The following is a 22,928-nucleotide window of genomic DNA, read 5'->3' as shown; positions in this document are numbered from 1 at the left end:
GTGAATAAAGAATTTATTTTTTAATTGAATTTTAAACAATAAAAAAACCCTCTTGTTAATAAAAAAAGGCATCCCAGGTAAGGTAAAAAACAGTTACTAAATTTGGTATTGAGTAAATATGTAGAGCTAGAATCCCAAAACTTCATGTTGAGGTCTCTATTGGTAACTGGTGGTGGTTTTACAAATGTGTACTATAATTGTTCGAAATAGTACTAAATGGTGCCAATTTTGAATTAAAGTTGATGCAAAGGATGTGGAAATGCAGAGTATTTTGGATATGCGCACTAAATGTTACTAAATTTGATATTGGGTAAAGGGATAGAGCTGAAATTCTGAAGATTGGTAATGCGTTCACTCTTGGTTTACATATGGAGTCGAAGGAGTTTTGGATAGAAAAATTGTATGTGGGTCCATTGTGTAATGATCTTACTAATATCCTCCTCTGTTAGCTTCAAAATTAAAGATTTTTAAGACTTTTTGGTATAAAAGGTAAATTTTTTCCTATTATTCTTCCCAATTATTATAATAAAAACATAACAGCAAAATTTGTTAAAATTCAAAATTTGAAGTTAAAAAAATTAATACAAAAAATCAACGCATATAAAATAAAAAAACATTCAAATACTCGGTAAATTAAAAAAATAATCTGCGTTTATTAGACTATTGAAAAAATTATACTCCAGTTAAAAAAAATGTTTCAAAAAATTCCAAGCCTTTTAGATTAAAAACTATTGGGTACTCCAAGAGTTTGCCCTTGGAAACAATATTTATAAAAAGTTCAGAATTATCCAGTCCTTTAAAAATATCTCTAAAAATTAGCGATTTTTTAAATACCACAATGATATATTTACTGCATACTTATACATGTTTTATTTCTTTGGAACCTATTTATGTCTCCTCCATCTCTGCTAAAAACTTCAAAACTAAAATTTTTAAAAATTATTTTTTTTAAGAAAAATTAAAAAGTCTAATTCCAAAAATGTCTATTCTCGAATATTTAGAAAATTTGTACGACACAATTTTACGGTTTTTTGGTGACCATGAAAAATTATTATTTCTAATAAGTGGAGCAATAGTCCTAATGGTGGCAATGCATCAAATGTTTCTGCTATATGTCAATGAAAGCTACAATGGTGCTGTGATGACAAGAAACCAATAATCAATTAAAAAAAGAAAACAAATTACTCACCTCCTCCTCATTCAAATCCAATTGGGAATGTTTAACTGAACCATAACGTTGTATGACACCTGAACCCGACAAATCCTGACGTGATCTGGCATATTCGGGTATGTTGAGCAAAGAACCCTAAATAAAAGCAAATTGTTATTAAAAATTCAATTTCAGTTTGATTTTTCAAAATATTACCTGATACAAAATATCCGGCCTATACATGGTACCGCTGCCCGACTTTTCACGATGATGCTCCTTCAATTGGGCCAAATGCGGTTGACTCATGGCCGATTTGATAATATCTTCATTGCTGGTGCATTTTGAGACTACGGAAATTTCCATTTTTTGATTGACAGCACCATTGGAACCATTTAACTACAACAACAACAAAAATGTATGTATTTTATTTTTATAAAAAATAAATGTCTTATATTTCCCGCTTACCTTATTTTTAAATGAATGACCCACACTGTTCGAGCGACACAAACCATTTGTTTCACTCTTGGGCAACTGCAAATATTGATCTGCTTGCTTAACATTGGCCTTTAAGGGTTCCAGCTCCGCTGGTGTAGCATGTTGATCGATAATGTTCTTCTTTTTCGCCTTGGTAGGTTGTGGTGGTTCCAATGGTCGGAACATGGCACCGAATATTATACAATTCAATACAATGCCTCCAACAATTAGTAAAGCACCACGCCAACCATATGTACCCAGCAGTGACTCCATCAAAGGAGCAAATACAAAGGTACCAAAACCAGAACCACATACTGCAATACCAGTGGCCAGAGAACGTTTGGCCTCGAAATACGTACTAACACTGACAATGGCGGGTAAATAGATTAGACCCAAACCAAGACCGGTACCAAAACCAATGGTGATAATCAATGTGAGGACATTCTGTGGAAATGGAAAATATAGAAAATTATTTTTGACTAATCATTCACATTTTCATATTCAACCCTCCTTACCTGAGCATAGGTACTAATAATAATGCATATTGCGGTTAAAATAGCTCCCGCTATTGTAACAGCTCGACAACCATAGCGATTAACAAATGACGATGAAATTGGGCCTGAAATGTAAAGAAATTAATTTTTGCCTAAAAGTATGCTTTACATTTTAAACAATTCCTTTATTTTTCACACTAGGGGACAAATTTATTTTTCAAATATATTTTTTTTTATTGTTCAACTATGAATTTTGAATACATACCCGATGCAAATGTCACACCAACCATAATTGAGACAATCCATGCCGTATAGCCTTTGCCCTCATTGAAATACACCAAAAATTCATCGTAGAACAGACCAAAGGAATATGTCATGCCATCGGCTGCAATGACAAATACGAAATTTCTTAATACAGGGAATAAAAAATATATATTTTTTTGAGAATTTTTAAAAGGGAAATTCTGTGAAATTTTATATAGCATGTCATGGTAAATTATCTGGCTACAATTCTTTAATTGTAGGAGAGAGGGGTAAGGAAAATGGGAAAAAATTGGTCGTACTGGCAATTTTTTTTTGTGTTCATATTTTTATACAAAAATATGAATAAAAATTACATAAAAGTCTATGACGAAAAAGAAAACTTCTGAAAATAATTGCAAGGAGTAAGTTTAAAAGAGAACCATAAAAATTTGCGTCAAGTATAAATCCGAACTTTATGAAGATAATATGGAAATCATATACATATCTTCAAATCATTTGTTCCACCTCAAAGAAAACCCAGTAAGCAAAAGTCAAAAGTCCGGCGGGCCGATTATATGATACCCTACACCACCATGCATATTTAGTAGAGCTCCCGTAACAAAAGAATTTAAATTGGGAATTTATGTGAAGTAGATAATACCACCTATCATCCTTTGGCTTTAGAGCAGTGATAATTTGGTTTCAGAGGGAGCTTATATATGGGAGGGATATCCAATCCTGAATTGATTTTTAGCAAATTGTACTTGCTTCTAGGCCAAATTCGGTTGGATGTGCCAAAATTCACTCAATTTGGGCTGATATTAGCCATTATTTGCATAATAAACCTGATTAAGGATATATATGGGAGCTATATCCAAATTTTAGCCAATCTCGATAAAATTTGGCAAAGGTATTTCCGAGCTCTATAAGATATCTGGAACCAAATATCATTGTTTTCGAATGCATATTACGAATGTGAGGGACTTCAACACCAAATCGGAGAAAACACATATATGGGAGAGATATAGCTATCTGAACAGATTTTCACCAACGTTGATGTACTTGCTTTTATACTGAATTCGGTCGGATGCACCCAAATTCAGGCAATTTTGACTTATATTGGTGCACAATTAACCCGAATTCGGTTGAAGAAGTTGAAGATACGAAGATATATGGGAACTATATCCCAATCCTAACCGATTATGATAACATTTGGCATTGGTATTTCTGGGATGTATCTGATAACGAACATCATTCTTGTAGGGTGCATATTACGAATAATGGGGACTTAAACACCATATATGGGAGATATAGCTATATCTGAACCGATTTTCTTCAAATTTGCTTCTTGACTGAATTCGTTGGATGTGCCAAAATTCAGGTCATTTGGACTTATATTGGCCATTTGGTGGACAATTAACCCGAAATCGGTTGAATATATATGAGAGGTATTTTGGACTGTATCTGATATGTGAGGCAGGGTGGGGTGCATATTACAAATGTTGGGGACTTAAACACAAAATCCCATAAAACATATATATGGGAGCTATAGCTATAGCTATATCTGAACCGACATTCACCAAAATTGATGTACCTACTTCTACACTGAATTCGGTTGGATGTGCCAAAATTCAGGTCATTTGGACTTATACAGGGTCAGATAAAAAAATGCAATAAAGTCAAACGCCATAATTTTTACATTTTTTTTAAATTTTGTTGACTGAAAGCAAAAAATGTCGGAAACAGCATCTTATTTTAGAACAAGTTTAGATTTGTTCGATTTGGCACGAATTATGGCCTTCAAACGGCCAGTGAAACCGTCACACGCTGCCTGAATATTGCTCTGCGGTGTTTTGGACAATTCCCAGCGAAGCGCTTGCTTGAGGTGATCGACACTTTGGTATTGTTTAGTGACAACCTTGCTTTCCAAAATATTCCAGACACATTTAGTATCCGGAGATTTTTGTAGTCATTGAACGCTGGAAATGAAGCGAGGAACCTCATTTTGTAACCATTCTTGGGTGGCGCGTGCTAAGTGCGATGGTGCTGAGTCCTGTTGGAATGTCCAAGGTCTGCGGTCAAAATGATTGCGTGCGCAAGGCTTTAATAAACCCTCCAGAATATTTTCGTGATAATATTCGGCATTTATTTTGATGCCACGGTCGATTTATACAAGCGGAAAGCGACCATCGACTGTTATGACGGCCCACACCATCACCATGTCCGGCGCTTGAGTTCTGATGGCCAACCGAAGGTGCACATTTTCAGCTGACTTCTTTGGCAAGTAAACACGATCAGTTTGTTTGTTTACAAACTGCTGGACAACGAATGTTTTCTCATCGGAGCGGAGATAACCAAATTCGACAGTTCACCACTTTCGGTCAAGCGAAGCAACTCTTTAGCTCTTTTGAGTCTATTTTCTTTCAATTGCGGTGTAAGTTCTTGCACTTTTTGGAATTTCAAATGCTTTACCCCGAGCTCATTTTTCAATATTTGCCGAATGGAATATTGCGATATGTTCAGCTCACGAGCCATTTTTCGGCCACTGCGATGCGGATTTCGATCAAGTCGCTTCTTAACTTTTCGAACCATTTCTGCTGATATTGCTTTGCTGTTTTCTTCCATCCACTTCCATAACGTCGGGCTTCGCCACCAGTAACACGGTAACGGGCGATGGTACGAGACGTAAAATATTTATTCACATTTAAATGCTAGAGTGCTCTAACGATAGCCACTTGTGGTTTACCAGCCAAATATAAAGAAATCACGCTATCACGCTTGAATTCCATCACGAATAACTGTTTTTCTGGAATATTCTCACCAAAATGCTTTTGTACGCTTGTAGGCAATTAGATGAGCTGTCACTGGTATAATTTCAACAGCTATCGGACGAGTGGCTTAGAAATAACAGCAGTCTGAAGTTGGTTGCAGTATTTTCATCTCATCCTGTTTATGGGAGCTATAGCTAGATTTGAACCGATTTAATGTGTTGTTTCTAGACTGAATTCGGTTGGATGTGCCAAAATTCAGGTCATTTGGACTTATATTGGTCATTTGTTGGACAATTAACCCGAAATCGGTTGAAGATATATGGGAGCTACATCCAAATCTTACCCAATTATCACCAATTTAAATATAAATAAAAAATAAACAATATCAAAGGTTTGCAATAGTTTCGTTCTGTACTTTCCCAAAGTACGAAACTAAACAAAACCGATATTAAGATAACGGGACTTGTTTTTAATTTTGTACTGTTTGTGTAGATGAATGAAAACAAAAACAATACTGAAATGTACTCGACTGGATGACGCATCATTGAAAACGAAACAGTTCAAAACTCATTGGAAACGTTTACAAACGTTTCCCTATATTATTATATAATATTAACGTAAATTTAAGCCCTTTTATTTATTTATTATATCCATCATTCAATGGAAAAATGTGCAAAACAATGCTTTGAATTGCAACTCTATATATAGCAGTCATCATTTCGCACAGAAAACGTTTACAAACGTTTCCCGGCGATTCGTTCGCAAACGATACAGCTTGGTAACTCATAGCCGAAAAACATTAAAGCAATCGTATTGTTTGTGTATTTCTGGCATTGAAATGTTTGTGGTTTTGTTTTGTTTGGAGTACAAAACGATTAAAAAAAATGAAAGTTTGTCACTTCGTGTGAGCAGTACGTTATTCGTTTTGTTTGTTGTCGTTTGCTGGTCATAGGTTAAGGCATATTTCTTATATTCCAATAACCTAATATTTTAAGCATATTTATGGTGTTCAACCGATTTGGTTATAACTATGGTTTATACCATATAGAATAATATTTAATTTTTGGAAATCTTAATTTTCGTATACATAATAAATGTTATGTATTTTAAACTTTTGCGACACTAAAAATAAAATTTCCACCCGTTCTTCTATCCATGATTTTTTTTCCTCAAAGCTGGTTGCCAAGCAAATAAATTGATATTTAACGGTGAAAGTTAGATAAAATCAATTGAGATATTGTTCACTTTTACTTAACTACAAAATAGTTTAAAGAAAGATTTATCATTATAGAGAAGTGTTGGTATTACTTTCTTATCATAATTAGTTCATATTAAATGTCAGACTATTGGTCGAAAAAACCACCACTTGACTTGGCGGCGAGTTATCGACAAGTTTGTATTTTGTTATTTTTTAAAACTGTTTCCAATCAATTCTGTGTAAACAATTAATAATTGATAAGATTAGTTTTGGACAATGCGTATTGGACATGTTTCGTAAATAAAATGTTGAAATAAATCAATAAATTTGAAGGAGAAAATAATCAAGTAAGCAAAGGTAAAAAGTAACCAGTAAAGAAAGTCTTAAAGTCGGGCGGGGCCGACTTTACGATACCTTACACCAATTTGCTAATTTAGTAGAGCTGCACATAACAATTAAAAGTTTTTATGGGAGAATTCGATCATACACGCTATGATTATAATTATAATTTAAAGTTCAAAAGACTAAATATGCCGCAGCATTTGTATCATTTAAATTCGGATTTGTATTGCCCATTTGATATATATCGGAGCTACATCCAAATCTGAACCGATCTTGATAAAATTTGACAAAGATATTTCTGAGCTGTATTTGATATATTTCCCTGAAAAGCGTTGTTACAGAGTGCATATTATGGCTGTGTGTAACAAATATAACAAATCGGATGAACAATATATATGGGAGCTATATCTGAACCGATCTTCACCAAATTTGGCACACTACCTTCTAGACTCAATTCTTGCTTGCATGTTAATGCATTCGGTCGTATGTGTCAAATTCCATCCCATTTGGGCAAATATTAGACGTTTGGTGCACAATAAAAGATAAATCGGACGAAGTTATATATGGGAGATATATCCAAATCCGAACCGATCTCGATAAAATTAAGCAAAGGTATTTCTGAGCTGTATTTGATATATTTCCCCAAATATTGTTGTTACAGAGTGCATATTACGGCTGCGAAGGACTAAAATAACAAATCGGATGAACAATATATATTGGAGCTATAGCTATATCTGAACCGATTTCGATCAAATTTGGCATACTTATTTTCAGGCCTAATTTAGTTGTATGTGCAAAATTCCATACTATTCGGGCTGATATTACACGTTTTGTGCACAATAAAAGGCAAATCTCACGAAGGTATATATGGAAGCTATATCTAAATTTTTACCGATTATCTCCAATTTGAATAGGGTTCGTCCTTGAGCCAAACAAATGTAGTTTGGAAAATTTCATCTCAATCGGATAATAAATGCGACCTGCATTTTGTTCACAAGAATACATGGACAGACGGACGGACGGATGGACAGACGGATTGACATGCATTAATCAACTCAGAAAGTGATTCTATGGAGATGCTCAAAAGTAACTATGGGTCTTTCTCGCTTCCTTCTCCATGTCACAAAAAATGCACAAAGACATAATACCCTTACCACTATGTGGTGTAGAGTATAAAAAGGGATGGATTATAAACTACTACTACAGCTACTACAATAATGAAAATTTTGAAAAATCTTAGAAAATATTAACGGGAGGCTATTGATTAAAAATATTTCTGATGTTAAGGCAGTGCTACAAATGTTTATTTATTTATTTATTATTATTATTATTTTTTTTTTTTTTTTTTTGGAATCATGGAATATTTTCTCTCATATTGATAAATATTATGGAGAAACAAAGACAACAATGTTTGATTGTTAAATGACCCGGGAACGAACTACATTTGTAAACACGATAATGAAACGTGGTGTCTAGGCGGGCGACCAATGACCTATTTGTGATATTTTAAAAATGTGTGTGTATTTAATTGTATTTGTGATTCATTCATCACAATCAACAAATAATTTTCATTTTCTCAAAGTTTACAAATTCCACAAGCAAAAGCTGCATTACAAGTTTTACATTTATCAAAGTTTTTGTTTCTTTACAGTTCCGCATTAAACATGTTTGATGGAGATTTATTCAATTTTAATGACTAACGATAATTTCAGTGATTTCAAAAGCAAAGAAAAACAATTAATCAACTCTAAACAACAAGTTATTAATCTTCGGAATACAAGCAACTAAGAGTTTATTTTGAATTGCATATATAAGTTTTGAGTGATAAATGTCAAATGTGCTACTCATTGATAGGAAAATTCCTTTATTGCAAATGCCACATTTAATGCAGGGCATCAGACTTTACTAAATTGTGGACCGTACATATGGTAAATATTTACCTCAACGAAATAGGTGATGAAATCCATATCTAGACATTTGGAGCTGCATGACAGTTTAGCGAGATAACTCTTGAAGGTAAAATCCCCTTTTACCTTTAATTTGCATGAGTCCGTGAGTCTATCGGACTCAGCACAGCTCCCATCGTTTGAAAACTTTTATTATGCCCAAACTAGTTGTCGTCTAAGTCCGATGTGGACCTACATCGAATATTTTTTGCGAGTAGTTAAACTGAGAACATCAAATTTCGAATTACAACTGATTTGGTTGGAAATTGCGACTGAGGCTTTTATAAAAACATAAACTCTGGAATAACGCCTATACTGAATATATATTTTGTATAACAATGGTTATTATGACACATAACATTTAATTTTGACATTATATTAAGGAGTTGCTTATGTCGGTGTTTTCGTCAATTTGTGAAGTTTGCTGGAGAGCTTTTTTCATATGGCTACAGAGGGTATATGTTATGTGATACGGCCAAAACCTGACAAAGGAAATAATGGTTTAGGAGCCTAAGTCTCTATGGACGAAATTAGTTTCAGGACTTTTGGAGTCTATCTGAGGGAGTCCGTCCCTTCGTCTGTCTGAGAGAAGTATCTGATTTGGTCTAAACTGGGTTATATATAGGTTCGAATTGGTCACCTCTGGCACCAATAATGGCCTTCAAACGGCCAATGAAACCATCACACGCTGCCCGAATGTTTCTCTGCGGTATTTTGTCCCATTCCCGGCGATGCGCTTGCTTGAGGTGATCGACACTTTGGTATTTTTTAGTGCCAACCTTGCTTTCTAAAATACCCCAGACACAATAGGCCAACGGATTGGTATCCGTAGATTTTGGTGGCCACTGTGAGCTGGAAATGAATCGAGGAACCTTATTTTGGAATGTCCGGTTGGAATGTCCAAGTTCTGCGACCAAAATGTTTGCGTGCCCAAGACTTTAATACACCCACCAGAATATTTTCCCGATAATATTCGGCATTTATTCTGATGCCACGGTCAATTAATACGAGCGGAGAGCGACCATCAGCTGTTATGACGGCCCACACCATCACCATGGCCGGCTCTTCAGTTCTGGCGGCCAACCGAAGGTGCACAATTTCAGCTGACTTCTTTGGCGAGTAACCACAATCATTTTGTTGGTTTACAAACTGCTGGACAACAAATGTTTTCTCATCGGAGAAAATCAAATTCGGCAGTTCACCACTTCCGACCAAGCGAAGCAACTCTTTAGCTCTTTTGAGTCTACTTTTTTCTGTTGCGGTGTAAGTTCTTGCACTTTTGGGAATTTCAATGGCTTTACCGCTAGCTCATTTTTTGTCGAATGGAATATTGCGATATGTTCAGTTCACGAGCTATTTTTAAGAAATTAGAGAATTTATCTCAAAATTGATATTTGGAGCTCGCAATAGACACCGTCTTTTCTGGCATATAATAAGCTATACAGGCCCAAGTAACAGGCTATGTTCCGTATGCACTGCATTTCTCAAATAATTTTTTTTATAATTTTTCAAGTTCCTACCAATTGGTGGAGGGTACTGCTTTTGACTTGCTGTTTTTGTTTTTTTTTTTTTTTTAATGTTAAAGTTCCCATCAATCCAATTTTGCTGTTATTAGGGTAACAAGTGTTAAAATCTCAAATACTCTAAAAAATCGGCTTTTAGAGTTACCATTCCTGTCATTTAATCGCCTTTATGAATATTTGGCATAGAAAGCGAAAAGAATAACCGGCCTGGTAAAAACTTCGCAATTCGTAACATTTGCATAAGTCTAAGGTTTGACCCCAAAAATTTTTTTCAAAATTTTGAATAGCAACGATATCTTAGAAATTATAGCTTAAGGGAAGAATATCAATATAGCCATTTTCGTAGATAAAATCAAAATATTGAACTTTGACCTCCAAATATTTTCTTTTTGCATGGGAACTTTTTATAACGGCAAAAATTAGGTCTGCACCAAAATACAACTTTTGCGAAATTTGAAATGTCTATTTTGACTGGACTATATTCATTTAAATTGTAGGCGTACAACGGTAAGTGTTTTCATTTCCCTCATGCTGGGCAATGTCCACGTGTTCGTGATATTCATTGAACGCAGCATTTAACACATTGTCTGTGGCCACAATACAATGAACGAAAAAAAACATAAATCATTGACTCATTCGTTGATTGCCGATAAATGTACGTATGTGCGTATATTCCGGCCGATCGGAATCATAGCTTCACAATCTTCTCTTGATTTTATGATGTTAATTCGTGGTGAACTTGTTTGCCAATTATCGTCGCAGACCTATGCATTGCTGTTGTCCACTGCTACTGTCAATGAAAAAAATTATAATTTCATATTGAACTTTGTCCATCGAAAAGTTCAGTTTTGTCATACAATTTTCGCATGAAGCATTAAACGAAGGCGGAATGGACATTTTTGGAAAATTAAGAAATAAAATAAATACATGTTAACCTATTCTTTACTGGAATACCTGTTGAGGGTTAATATAATATTGCTATTAGATATATTCAAAGTGGGATATTAGAAGTTGGAGTTTAACTCATTTGTATCTGGTTTTTTGGTTAAAATTACGCACACCTTCAACCGTACATTAATTTATTTAACAACTTTGAAATGAAATGTTTTTATACTCTCAGATTTATGGCTAGAGAGGGTATATATCACTTGATACGGTCAAAACGTGCCTCATCGAAATAAAGGTTTTAGACCCTAGGTTTCTTTGGACCAAATCCGTTTCAGGACATTTGGAGTCGATCTAGCGATGTCCGTCGTTCCGTCCATCTGTCTGTCTCTCGGGCTGGTGCGCACGATAACTCTCGAAGGGAGTATCCGATTTGGTCCAAACTTGGTACATCGTAATATTTTTGTCAAACTTAGATCAAGTTCGGAGAAGGACAATGGATGTCCACTGTCTTCCAATTTCACACATCCCAATATTTTTATTGACCCAAGGTCTGGTGTTTAGATGGTCCACTCCTTCCGGTACCTCCCTCACAAATGGTCGAAAATTTCAAAAAGACATATTTTTTTTTTGCACAGAAAGGGAAGCAATAATCTAATTTTGCAAATCGTAATATTTGTGTCAGTTCTAGGTCAGGTGCCAAAATGGATAATATTGGTCTACTCCATCATGTACCTCCCCCACAAAGGGTCAAAATTTGGAATAAGTATAACTCTCCTAAAATGTGATGTAAGAGTCCGATTATTTTCAAATTACAGAAATCTCAATATTTTTATTAATCCTAGGTCTGGTGTTAAGATAAAATATATATGCCCACTCCTTCAGGTACCTGCCCCACAATACCTCAAAATTTTGAATATCCGTGAATCTCTTAAAACGCGAAATTAACATCCGTTTCCATTCAGACTTGGTACATCTGAATATTTCTATCAACACAGGATCTCTTATAAAGATGATAGAGATCGGACCATTCCTTCTGGTACCTCGCCCACAAAGGGTCAAAGTTTTGAGTAAGCAAAACGTTTATAAAATCTGATTCCCTTTATATTTCACATATCCCACTACTTCTACTGACTTAAGATATGATGTAAAAATGGGATATATCGGTTCACTCCTTCTGGTACCTCCACCACAAAGGCTCAAAATTTTCAATATCCATGAAGCTCATAAGTCGCGAAATTAACATCCGTTTCCATTCAGACTTGGGACATGTCAATATTTTCATCAACACAAGATCTGTTATAACAAATAAAAAACATTAAGTTCGGCCGGGCCAAACTTTTAATACCCTCCACATTAGAAAAAATGTGGCAAAAACCATTAAAATGCCGAATATCGGGAGGTACCGTCATATGGGGGCTATACCAAATCGTGGACCTACAAATGCAATGTTTCGTCAAAGGAGCCAGAACCCATTACGACCTACAAATACCAATTTTTAGACAAATCAGTGAAAAATGTGGCAAAAACCATCAAAATACCGAATATCGGAAGGTACCGTTATATGGGGGGCTATACCAAATCATGGACCCATACATGCAATGTTTCTCCACCGGATCTGGAACTTATTCTGACCAACAAATACCAATTTTTAGACAAATCCGTGAAAAAAATGTGGCAAAAATCAGCAAAATACCGAATATCGGGAGGTACCGTTATATGGGGACTATACCAGAACGTAGACCGATATATCTCATTTTCAATACCAACCATCCTAGACATAATACAAATAACTCTGCTAAATTTTGGCGCTCTACGTCAAATAATGTGGGCTGTATCGTGATTTCAACAGACAGACAGACGGACAGACAGACGGACATCGTTAAATCGACTTAGAATTTTATGCTGATTATGAAATATATACTTTATGGGGTCTGCGACGAATATTCAAGGATGTTATGTTTAAGGATGTTACGGAATGACAAAGTTAATATGCCCTCCTTTTCAAGGTGGAAGGTATAAAAATGGTAGGGATCGGACCATTTTTTCTAGTACCTCCCCCACATAGGGTTCAACTTTTTGAAAGGCAAAACGCTCAAAAGAAAACGAAATAAGCATCCAACTCTCTCTTTAAATTTCACACATACAAATATACAATTTTCTCTCATAACTTGAGAAACAAGTCAGCGATAACTCATATAAAGTGAAGGAAGTAGCAGATATAGTCCTCACCTGGCACGTCTCAATACTTATATCACATTGATTTAGGTCGCATACGAAATGGACAATATTAGCCCATACATGGTCAACAGTTTGAATAATTAAAACACAAGACAAAATATATGTAAGTAATCGAGCATAGGCTGAGGGTATACATCTGTCGGAAAAACCGACTGATACTATTTTACGTGTTTTTATAATTGTTAAGTAAGGGACGTGTAAAAAATATTATTCACTTGGCTTAAGCTTTCAGACAAGTAAGCCCCCATAATTCACATTATCAAAATGTCAGTCTGAAGAAGTCTAATCCAGCACATGTTTGATTTACACGTGTTGAACAATACAAATACTACAAAAATACACTTCCTACACAAAAGTTTGTAAATTACCCTCCTTTAAGACAGATAAGACCTGACATCTTACAGCAGAAATAGCTGCTTATGTAAATAGCTCATGCATCGCTGGACAGGCTGATTATGGAATGCATCGAAATGGAAATGCAAAACAATAGTGATTTCCAATACTTTTGTTTTCATTTCTCCAGCTTATTTATTGTATAAAAATAGAAAAACTTTGTTTTTCTAAGAATTATAAAAAAAATAAAAAAACAATACTCTAATGCATTTTTAAATAAAAACAACAACACAAAAAAATGCACAATACTTGCTCTACTCACTGATAATGTGTATCATAAAGGAACCGAACACCACCATCCAACCCCAACCACCATCGGGTGGCACGGGTTGTTGTGTCTCCTCCAATTCCATTTCGTATTGTTGTGTGTCATTGTTGTTGGTTGCACCATTGGTCTTCTTCTTGGCAGGGGCTCCATGTACCATTTTGATAGAGTTTTATTGTGAGTTCTCGACTTCTAGGCGTGTAGACGTGTGAAAAGTTCCCAGAGGATATGTTTGCTGAGGTAGTTTGAGTTGTGACGAAAATAAAGAGTAGAAAAAAAAAAAACTGCAACTAGTTTAACTTAGGGGAGAATAGTTATATCACAATAATTGGTTTTCAGGTTTCAATTCCACTCAATTCCATTTGTGTCTTCTTTGATTTCTAATTTGATTTGTTAATTTGATTTCATTGTTAAGTTTTGTAATTGTGGTTGTGTGCTTTCATTGATGTTGCAGAGCGTGACCTGTAAATAAAGAATAAGGATTATGATAATATTAGAGATTATAAATTTATACAAATTAATATTAAAATACATAAAATATTAAGTAATTATGGACCAGAAATATTTGCACATGTTTTGATTTTAGTATTTCTCAATTCTCAATTTTTTTTGGCTAAATATTAAATTAACTGAGAGTTTTCATTGTGTAAGCCCAACAATCTTTGCAGCTAGTTTTACATTTTTAGATTTTGTTATGTCTAGTTTTTTATTAAAAATAAAAATTTATTATTCATTATTAATAAAATTAAAAAAAAAATAATTTGCCTATAAATTTGGACGACAACCAACATCTGATATTTGGGATTGAATTTAATTAACTATACACAAATATCATGCACAAACGTTTTAATTTTGATGACGAACGCGTCGAGGCAGTTACAAAATTATATATGGGGTGGAAGAGGACAATCTCGGTTATTTTCATTATCGCTATACCGGGGTTTTTTCAAATTCCAAAAAAATATTGAAAAATGCTCCTGGATCCAATTTTCATTCGTACCAATTTAAATAACTTTACATTCAAAATTTTTTTATACCCTCCACCATACTATGGAGGGCATATTAACATCGTCATTCCGTTTGATCAGCATAAAATTCTAAGTCAATTTAGCGATGTCCGTCTGTCTGTCTGTTGCAATCACGCCATATTTCGAATGAATTGGGATAAGATTTTGCACACGTGTGTATTTTTCCAGTAGGCAGAATAAGTTCGAAAATACATCATGTAAGACCACAGTTTCGTATAGTCCCCATAAAACGGTATCTCAAAATATTCAGTATTTTAATGTTTTTAGCGACATTATTCATGTGATTTTTTTCAAATTCGTATTTTATGTTCGAAATGGATAGTACTTCCTAGGATAGAATATTGTCTGTGCAGGTTTACGTCTTCGTATGGCCCCCATAAAACAATATTCGGTATTTGGATGATTTCAGCGGCATTATTCACCAGAACTCTATAAAATGTCGTATTGTAAGTTCTAGTACCCGCTGAAAATTCTCTATGTCTTGGTGTAGCCCCCATACAACCGTCCCTTCCTATATTCGATATTTTGATGAATTTAGCGATATTATTCACCGAAATTTGATGTTCCAAACGGATACAACCATCTTTGACACAAAAAATGTTTTTGTAGGTCCAGGTCTTCGTATAACCCCATATAACAGTACCTCCCTATATTCGGTATTTTGATGATTTTAGCCACATTATTCACTGATTTTATACCCACAGCCATTTGTCCAGAGAGGGAATATTTTTTTCAAATTTTGTATTTAAAGTTCTTAGTGTACAGCCTATGAAAAAAAAACCGTATGCTGGTTCACGTCTTCGAATAGCCCCCATATAACGGTATCTCCCTTTATTCAGTATTTTTATGATATTAGCAACCGTATTCACCGGAATTGTTTCAAATTTTGTATTTGAAGATCTAAATGGGTACGGCAGCTATGATAAAAAATCTGGTATGCAGGTCCAAGTCTCCCCGATTTTCGGTATTTTGAAGGTTTCTGCCACTATTTTCAACCAAATTAGCTGGAACTTGACAATTGGGGTTCCCAGTGGGTCTGTTCTCTCCTTCCAAAAAAATGTTCGATTCGCGTTCACTAATTGGTATAGCCCAGATATAACGGTTCCTCCCTATTTTCGTTATTTTTAAGATTTCTGCCACTATTTCCAACCAAATTAGCTGAAACTTGACAATTAGGGTTCTCGATAGGGTTCACTAATAGTTATAGTCCCATTTAACGATACTTCGATGCTTAATTCGCATTTTATGATCGTTTTGGTTATTCAAAGTTTTCACGCTTTGTGAGAAAAGTGCCAAAAAAGTGGGCCAAAGGACAAAAACCGTTTCAGGACATTTGGAGTCGATCTAGTAGACTGTCTATCTATGTCTATGGCTGGTGTGCATTTCACACATTCCAATATTTATAGCCTACACCACATAGTGGTAAGGGTATTATGTCTTTGTGTATTTGTATTTGTTGTGAGAAGATAGAATACCACTTTCTGAGTCGATTAATGCATGTCAGTCCGTCCATCCATGTATTCATGTGAACAAAATGCAGGCCGCATTTATTATCCGATTGAGATGAATTTTTCCAAACAATATTTCTTTGGCCCATGGACGAACCCTATTGAAATTGGTGATAATCGGATCAGATTTAGATATAGCTCTCATATATCTTCAACCGATTTCGAGTTAATTGTGCATCAAATGGCCAATGTAAGTCCAAATTACCAGAATTTTGCCACATCCAACCGAATTCAGTCTGGAAGCAAATACATCGAATTAGGATATCAATATCAGTCCAAATAATCTGAATTTCGCAAGTGATTAAGCCCCCCACATTCGTAATATGCATTCGACAACAATTATATATTGGTACCAGATGTCTCATAGAGCTCGGAAATAACTTTTACCAAATTGTATTGTGATTGGTTAAGATTTGGATATAGCTTCCATATATATACTTAATCCAATTTCAAGTTTATTGTGTAAGTAAAGGCTAATATCAGCCCAAATGGAGGCTCCGATATATATATTTTTAATATAATTCCTCTCGAAGTGATATCATCCACTCTATAGCAATGCTATTTGGTATAAAGGATTAAAATGTCTCCGTCAAATTTAGTGAAAATCGTTTCAGAATTGCATATGCCTCCCATGTATTAGTTCCCTCTGAAACCAAACCGTAACTGCTCTAAAGCCAAATGTTGATAGGTGATATGATCTACTACAAATAAATTTTTTGCTTACGGGAGCTCTACTAATTATGCATAGTGATGTAGGGTATCATACAGTCAGTCCCGCCCGACTTTTTAATTTTCCTTACCCCTCCCACCAACAACAGATCAAAATTTGTAATAGCCATGAAGTTCATAAAACGCGAAATGGGTATCGCAATTTTTTCAAACCAGGTATGACGATGAAATTTGTACCACTCCTTCTGGTATCTCCTCACAACGGGTCAAAATTCTGAATAATTATACCTTTTATAAAATTGAAAATAATCATCAGATTCTCTTCAAATTTTTCACACATCCCAATTTTTATACCCTCCACCATACTATGGAGGGTATATTAACTTTGTCATTCCGTTTGTAACTCCTCGAAATACTCATGTCAGACCCAACAAAGTATATATATTCTTGATCAGCGTAAAATTCTAAGTCGATTTAGCGACTTAGTCTGTCTGTCTGTCCGTCAGTCTGTCTGTCCGTCAGTCTGTCTGTCCGTCTGTCTGTTCTAATCACGCTATCTTTCGAATGAATTGAGATAGATTGCTAAAATTTTGCACACATGTTTATTTTTCCAGTAGGCAGGTTAAGTTCGTAAATGGGCCATGTAGGTCCACGTTTTCATATAGCCCCCATATAACGGTACCTCCCTATATTCGGTATTTTGATGAATTTAGCGACATTATTCACGGGAATTGTTTCAAATTTGGTATTTAAAGTTCAAAATGGATACTACACCCTAAGACAGGAAATTGTCTGTGCAGGTCCACGTCTTCATATAGCCCCCATATAACGGTACCTCCCTATATTCGGTATTTTGATGATTTCAGCGACATTATTCACCGGAATTGTTTCAAAATTGGTATTTGAAGTTCGTTATGGGAACTAAAGTCTGTGACAGAAAATTGTCTGTGCGGGTCCAGGTTTTCGTATAGGCCCCATATATTAATACCTCCCTATATTCGGCATTTTGACGATTTTAGGTACAATACCCACCGAAATTGTTTGAGATGTGGTATTTGAAGTTCGTAATGGATGCTACAGCCTGTGACAGAAAATTGTCTATGCTGGTCCAGGTCTTCGCACAGCTCCAATTTAACGGCACCTCCTTATATACGATATTTCGATGATTTTAGCTACATTTTTCACCGTTTATTTCAAGTTTCGAATTTAAATATGGTAATGGCTTATGACAAACAATGCCTGTGTATCTCCACGTCGTATAGACCCCAATATAATGGCTATATTCGGTATTTTTTAAATGTTAACAGAATTTTTTAAGGAGTTTATTTTTTAAAAATTTCCAAATTCGTTGCAAATGTTGGAGGGTATTAAAAGTTCGGCCCGGCCGAACTTACTGCTTTTCAACTTGTTATCATTACAAAACCAAGTTTAAAGTTGAAGTAAGCCGAACTACTCCTTCTGATACCTCCTCCATAAGGGGTCAAAATTCAAAGTCATAATCTATTGAGTTTTCCCTGTAGTTATTTTTTTGTGTTGTGCATCTCATCTCGCTCGTAACACAAGAATCGCTTTTTGCCGATAATTAATATTACTTATTATGATTTATTTATTTGTCCCGATAATTAAATTTCATTTTTTTTTTGTATGTTGTGACATTTCGTCTTTAAATCATTTCGTCTTTAAATTAAAATAAATCACATAATGTGAGCATTTAAATGGCGTCATATGAATACGCCCCTTAATTTGCAGTACAAAAGATACCGACATATTGGGATATACCATACAAATATAGTTTAGGGTGTATCATCTGGAAAATGTTTTTAGTGTACTATCATGACTTCTTAAGAGATTACTAACATTTAGTAAAATTTTCGGAATAATATAGTTTACAATAGCCGAAAGATATAATATAATAATATTGAGAATTTTTTTAAATATTTTTATTAAGAATCTAAATTTTTCCTTGAATTTTTATTTTGTATCCCATACAAGAGCCACCCCATACTTGTAAAGCTTTGAATCTTTCAAATTTATTAATTCGTTTGTTGTGACATTCGGATGAACTGCAATCTCGGAATTTTATTATGCGAAACAATCAGAATTCAAGTGATAATAAAAGTCACTGGACAAACAATTAAATTTCGAGTGATTTGACAGTCAAAAAATAAAAGAAGACACGAAGCAATTAGGTGATTTCACTTTCGAGAAGTTCAATGGTCTTCAATTTTCGACAATAAATAGTCGTTTTACCGTGATGATCGTTGGGGGTCACTATGAAGATAATGCCATGGACACTGATAATGTGGCAGAAACACATATGAAATACACAAGAGATAGAAAATATGAGAGACTCTCCCTCTCTTTCATTTAAGTTCACGTGTATGTTTTTCAAATCTGTCAAAAAAGTTTTTTTTTTTTTGAAAAATTCCAACCTGCAGAAAAAGTGCTAATTTGGTTCACCAAACAAATCCGGTTCACAGTTGGAATATTGAATGAAAAAGTCATAAATTTTCTTCCAATTGCTGTCAATTCACAGCTCACACTAGAGGGGATAGCTGTCCCCGTCCATCAGTCATGGCATGCTGGTTTGCAGTGGTTTTGCCAATAACTGAGTGAAAAAGGCCAAGTGTCAAATGAAATAAAAATCATCGAACTGTCAAAAGCAGATTTTTCAATTTCGATGTTCAAACAAGTGTAGAGCAATTCAATAGCCATCACAAGAAGAACTTTTTAAAATGATGTTTTCTCTTTGGAGTTAAGGAAGGGGAATTTTTCCTCCACTATTTAAACTTTGAGCTAGGAAAAAGTGATGATCTGCCTTCATAAAGTATAAATCTTATCACCCATGTTTATGTTGGAATAAATGCTTATTAATAAATAACATTTGTTATTGTCATTTGGTTTTATTGTTTTGCTTTCTGTCATTCCATGATGTACCATGCGGCCGGTCGGCCGATTTCTTTATAGGCATCACCGAGAAGACACAAGATTATTTCATTTGTCGTTTTATTTCATTCACATAAAGCGTGATGATGATGTGGTCGATTTGTTGAACTCTATGTGGGGCATAGTTGATGTTGTTTATTTTGATGATTACAAAAAATAATTTACTACCCTATCAAATTAATAGAAAGATCAGTAGCTGGGGTTACACATACAACATATATCATCTTTTTTTAAGAATTATTAATTTTTCATAGGAAGTCATGACGTATACACAGTGTAACACCTCATACAATTAAATGATTTGGCACAGTGCTATGATAATGGAATGGGGATAATGTCCAAAAAAAATCTGTCATTATCCCCAGAAAGTAGTGAACCGAAACCCCATAAAAATTGGGACTATGCTCAAAACGTTGAGGACATAATCCTCATTATGGGAAACGTATTTTTAACTTGATTACGAAAAGGTATTTTTTCGTGGGGAAATACCCGCTTCGATCGACCCGAAAATTCGGATACAAAATCCAGGTTTTTTAGGCATCTTAATGTCTTCTGCAATATTCGAGATAAAAAATACGGGGAATATTTTAGTTGAAAATTGTAACCCTCAAGCGAGCAAAGAAGGAGGTACTTTTGGTTATTTATTTTTTAAATATGTTGATCTACTCCTTGTGGAACCAAAGATAAACATTGTTGACAATCATATATCTCTTGCATTGGGGATTTTTCCCCATTTCGAAATTTTTGGTTTTAAGAGCAAACTATGTAAAATGTACAAAAAAAAAAAACAACTGAAAAAGATGTAAGTTCGGCCGGGCCGAACTCTGAATTCCCTTCGCCATTTGGAGAGAATTTGTAAAATTTCAAAAAAATAAAATCCGTTAAAAATTCTCTTAAAATCTTAAAAATACAGAATATAGGAAGTCGACGTTAGGCAACTTTTGACATAGGCTAAATACGAAACTTGAAACAATTGTGAAAAATGATGTCGCTAAAATCCACAAAATACCTAATACCGTATGGGGGCCATACGAAGACGTGGACTTGCATGAGCAATTTCCTGTCACAGGTTTTTTCCTGTGTACTACAGTACACATTAATAATTTCAGATAAAAAATTTGAAACAATTCCGGCAAATATAGTAACTAAAATCGTCAAAATACCGAATATAGGGAGGTACCGATATATGGGGGCTATACGAAAACCTGTACTTGCCCAAACAATTTTCTGTCATAGACTGTAGTACTCATAAGGAACTTCAAATACGAAATTTAAAACATTTCGGTGAATAACGTCGCCAAAATCATCAAAATATCGAATATGTAGGGAGGTACCGTTATATGGGGAATATACGATATCGTAAACCTGTATAGACAATACTCTTCCAGGGGTCTTCTTATGTGGGTTTTGGAAGTTATATGGGGGCTGACCGATATCGTGGACCGATACAGCCCATTTTCGAACATGCCTGCAGATAAAAGACTTCTATGTGCAAAATTGTAGCTTCTTATCTTAACTCGTTTTGTCTGGGTTGGGCTGTCAGGGCTGAATCGTCCTAGAATTTTACGCTGATCTATAATATGTATATATATACCCTGTAGGGTCTAAAATTATTATTTCGATGAGTTACAAACGGAATGATGAACTTAGTATACCCTTCATACTATGTATGGTGGAGGGTATAAAAAATTCTGAAAAATAGACATTTCCGAGAAAACTTGGGCCTCAACCTGCTTACGTCCCAGTCTTCAGTTCTTGAAAGTTGTTAGTGGTAATAGATTCTGGGTCAATATTTATACCCTCCACCTATATGTTCTTGATCACCGATTGGAAGTGTTTTACGGATATCCGTCTGCCAGTCTGTTGAAATCCCGATAGAGTCTACAATTTTTAATCTAGGGCTTTTAAATTTGGCACAAATTTTTATGCTATATGCAGAATTGAAAATGGGATATATTGGTCTAAGTTTGTAACGGTACCTCCCGTTTTTTTTTTGTTATTTTGAAGTTTTCTGCCACAATTTCAAATCATATTAGCTGAAACTTGACAACTGCGGTTTTCGTTATGTTTGTTCTCTCTCTGCAAAGAAATATTCGCTAAAGGTCCACTATAATATAGTGGAGGGCTATACCTATTAGCCCTCATACAACGGTATCTCCCCGTTGTCGGTATATTGAAGTCTTCTGCCACAATTTCCAACCAAATTTGATGAAAATTGACAATTAGGGTTCTCTCCATACACAAAAAAAATTTCGCTACAAGTCCAATAATTTGTATAGCCCCTATATAGCGGTACCTTCCGATCTTCAGTATTTTGAAAGTTTCAGCCACAATTTCCAAGCTAATTAGTTGAAACTTTTTAAATTTTCGCTACAGACGCGATAGTTGGCACAGCCTCCATAAAACGCCACCTCCTGATTTTCTGGTATTTTGAAAGTATCTGCCACAATTTCCAGTCAAATCAGCTGAAACTTTAAATGTGGGGTTCTAGGCAGGCCTGCTCTCCCTGCAAAAAATATTCGCTACAGGTCTATTAATTGGTATATCCCCATATAACGCACCTTCCGATTTTCTGTATTTTGTAGGTTTCTACCATAATTTCCAACCAAATTAGATGAAACTCGACAATTGGGGTTCTTGGTAGGTATATTATCTTTCTGAAACAAAAATATTCACTACAGTTGCACTAGTTTGTATAGCTCCCATATAATAATGGTGCAAAGGTATAAAAATTTCGTTTTTTTCAGTTCTTTCTCTTTCAATAATGTTTGACAAATTCAATGAAAAACCAGTAAAGAAAGTCCTAAAGTCGGGCGGGGCCGATTTTATGATACCCTACACCACTTTACTAA

At 34.9% G+C, this 22,928-nt stretch overlaps 1 protein-coding gene and 1 long non-coding RNA gene across 2 annotated transcripts in view; one reads left to right on the top strand and one right to left on the bottom strand.

Annotated features, from left to right (window-relative positions):
* Positions 1-918: 918 nt before the first annotated feature.
* LOC131805902 (monocarboxylate transporter 14-like) overlaps positions 919-22,928 on the bottom strand; it is a 50,856-nt gene continuing 28,846 nt past the window's right edge. Inside the window, exons 2-7 of the mRNA XM_059129666.1 lie at positions 13,923-14,387; positions 2,384-2,503; positions 2,140-2,243; positions 1,616-2,068; positions 1,367-1,546; positions 919-1,306 (exon numbers count right to left, since the gene is read on the bottom strand). Coding sequence (XP_058985649.1) covers positions 1,160-1,306; positions 1,367-1,546; positions 1,616-2,068; positions 2,140-2,243; positions 2,384-2,503; positions 13,923-14,085 — 1,167 coding nt within the window. The 5' untranslated portion in view covers positions 14,086-14,387 and the 3' untranslated portion in view covers positions 919-1,159. The remainder of the gene's footprint in view (positions 1,307-1,366; positions 1,547-1,615; positions 2,069-2,139; positions 2,244-2,383; positions 2,504-13,922; positions 14,388-22,928) is intronic.
* On the top strand, positions 1,177-1,614 carry LOC131805903 (uncharacterized). Its single transcript, XR_009343874.1, has 2 exons — positions 1,177-1,287; positions 1,346-1,614. It is a non-coding gene; the product is annotated as an uncharacterized LOC131805903 (long non-coding RNA).

The sequence above is a fragment of the Musca domestica genome, unplaced genomic scaffold, assembly GCF_030504385.1.
Source record: "Musca domestica strain aabys unplaced genomic scaffold, Musca_domestica.polishedcontigs.V.1.1 64, whole genome shotgun sequence".
NCBI classification, from domain to species: Eukaryota; Metazoa; Arthropoda; class Insecta; order Diptera; family Muscidae; genus Musca; species Musca domestica.
The sequence above is the reverse complement of the archived record's forward strand: the minus strand, read 5'-3'. Positions and strand labels throughout refer to the sequence as shown.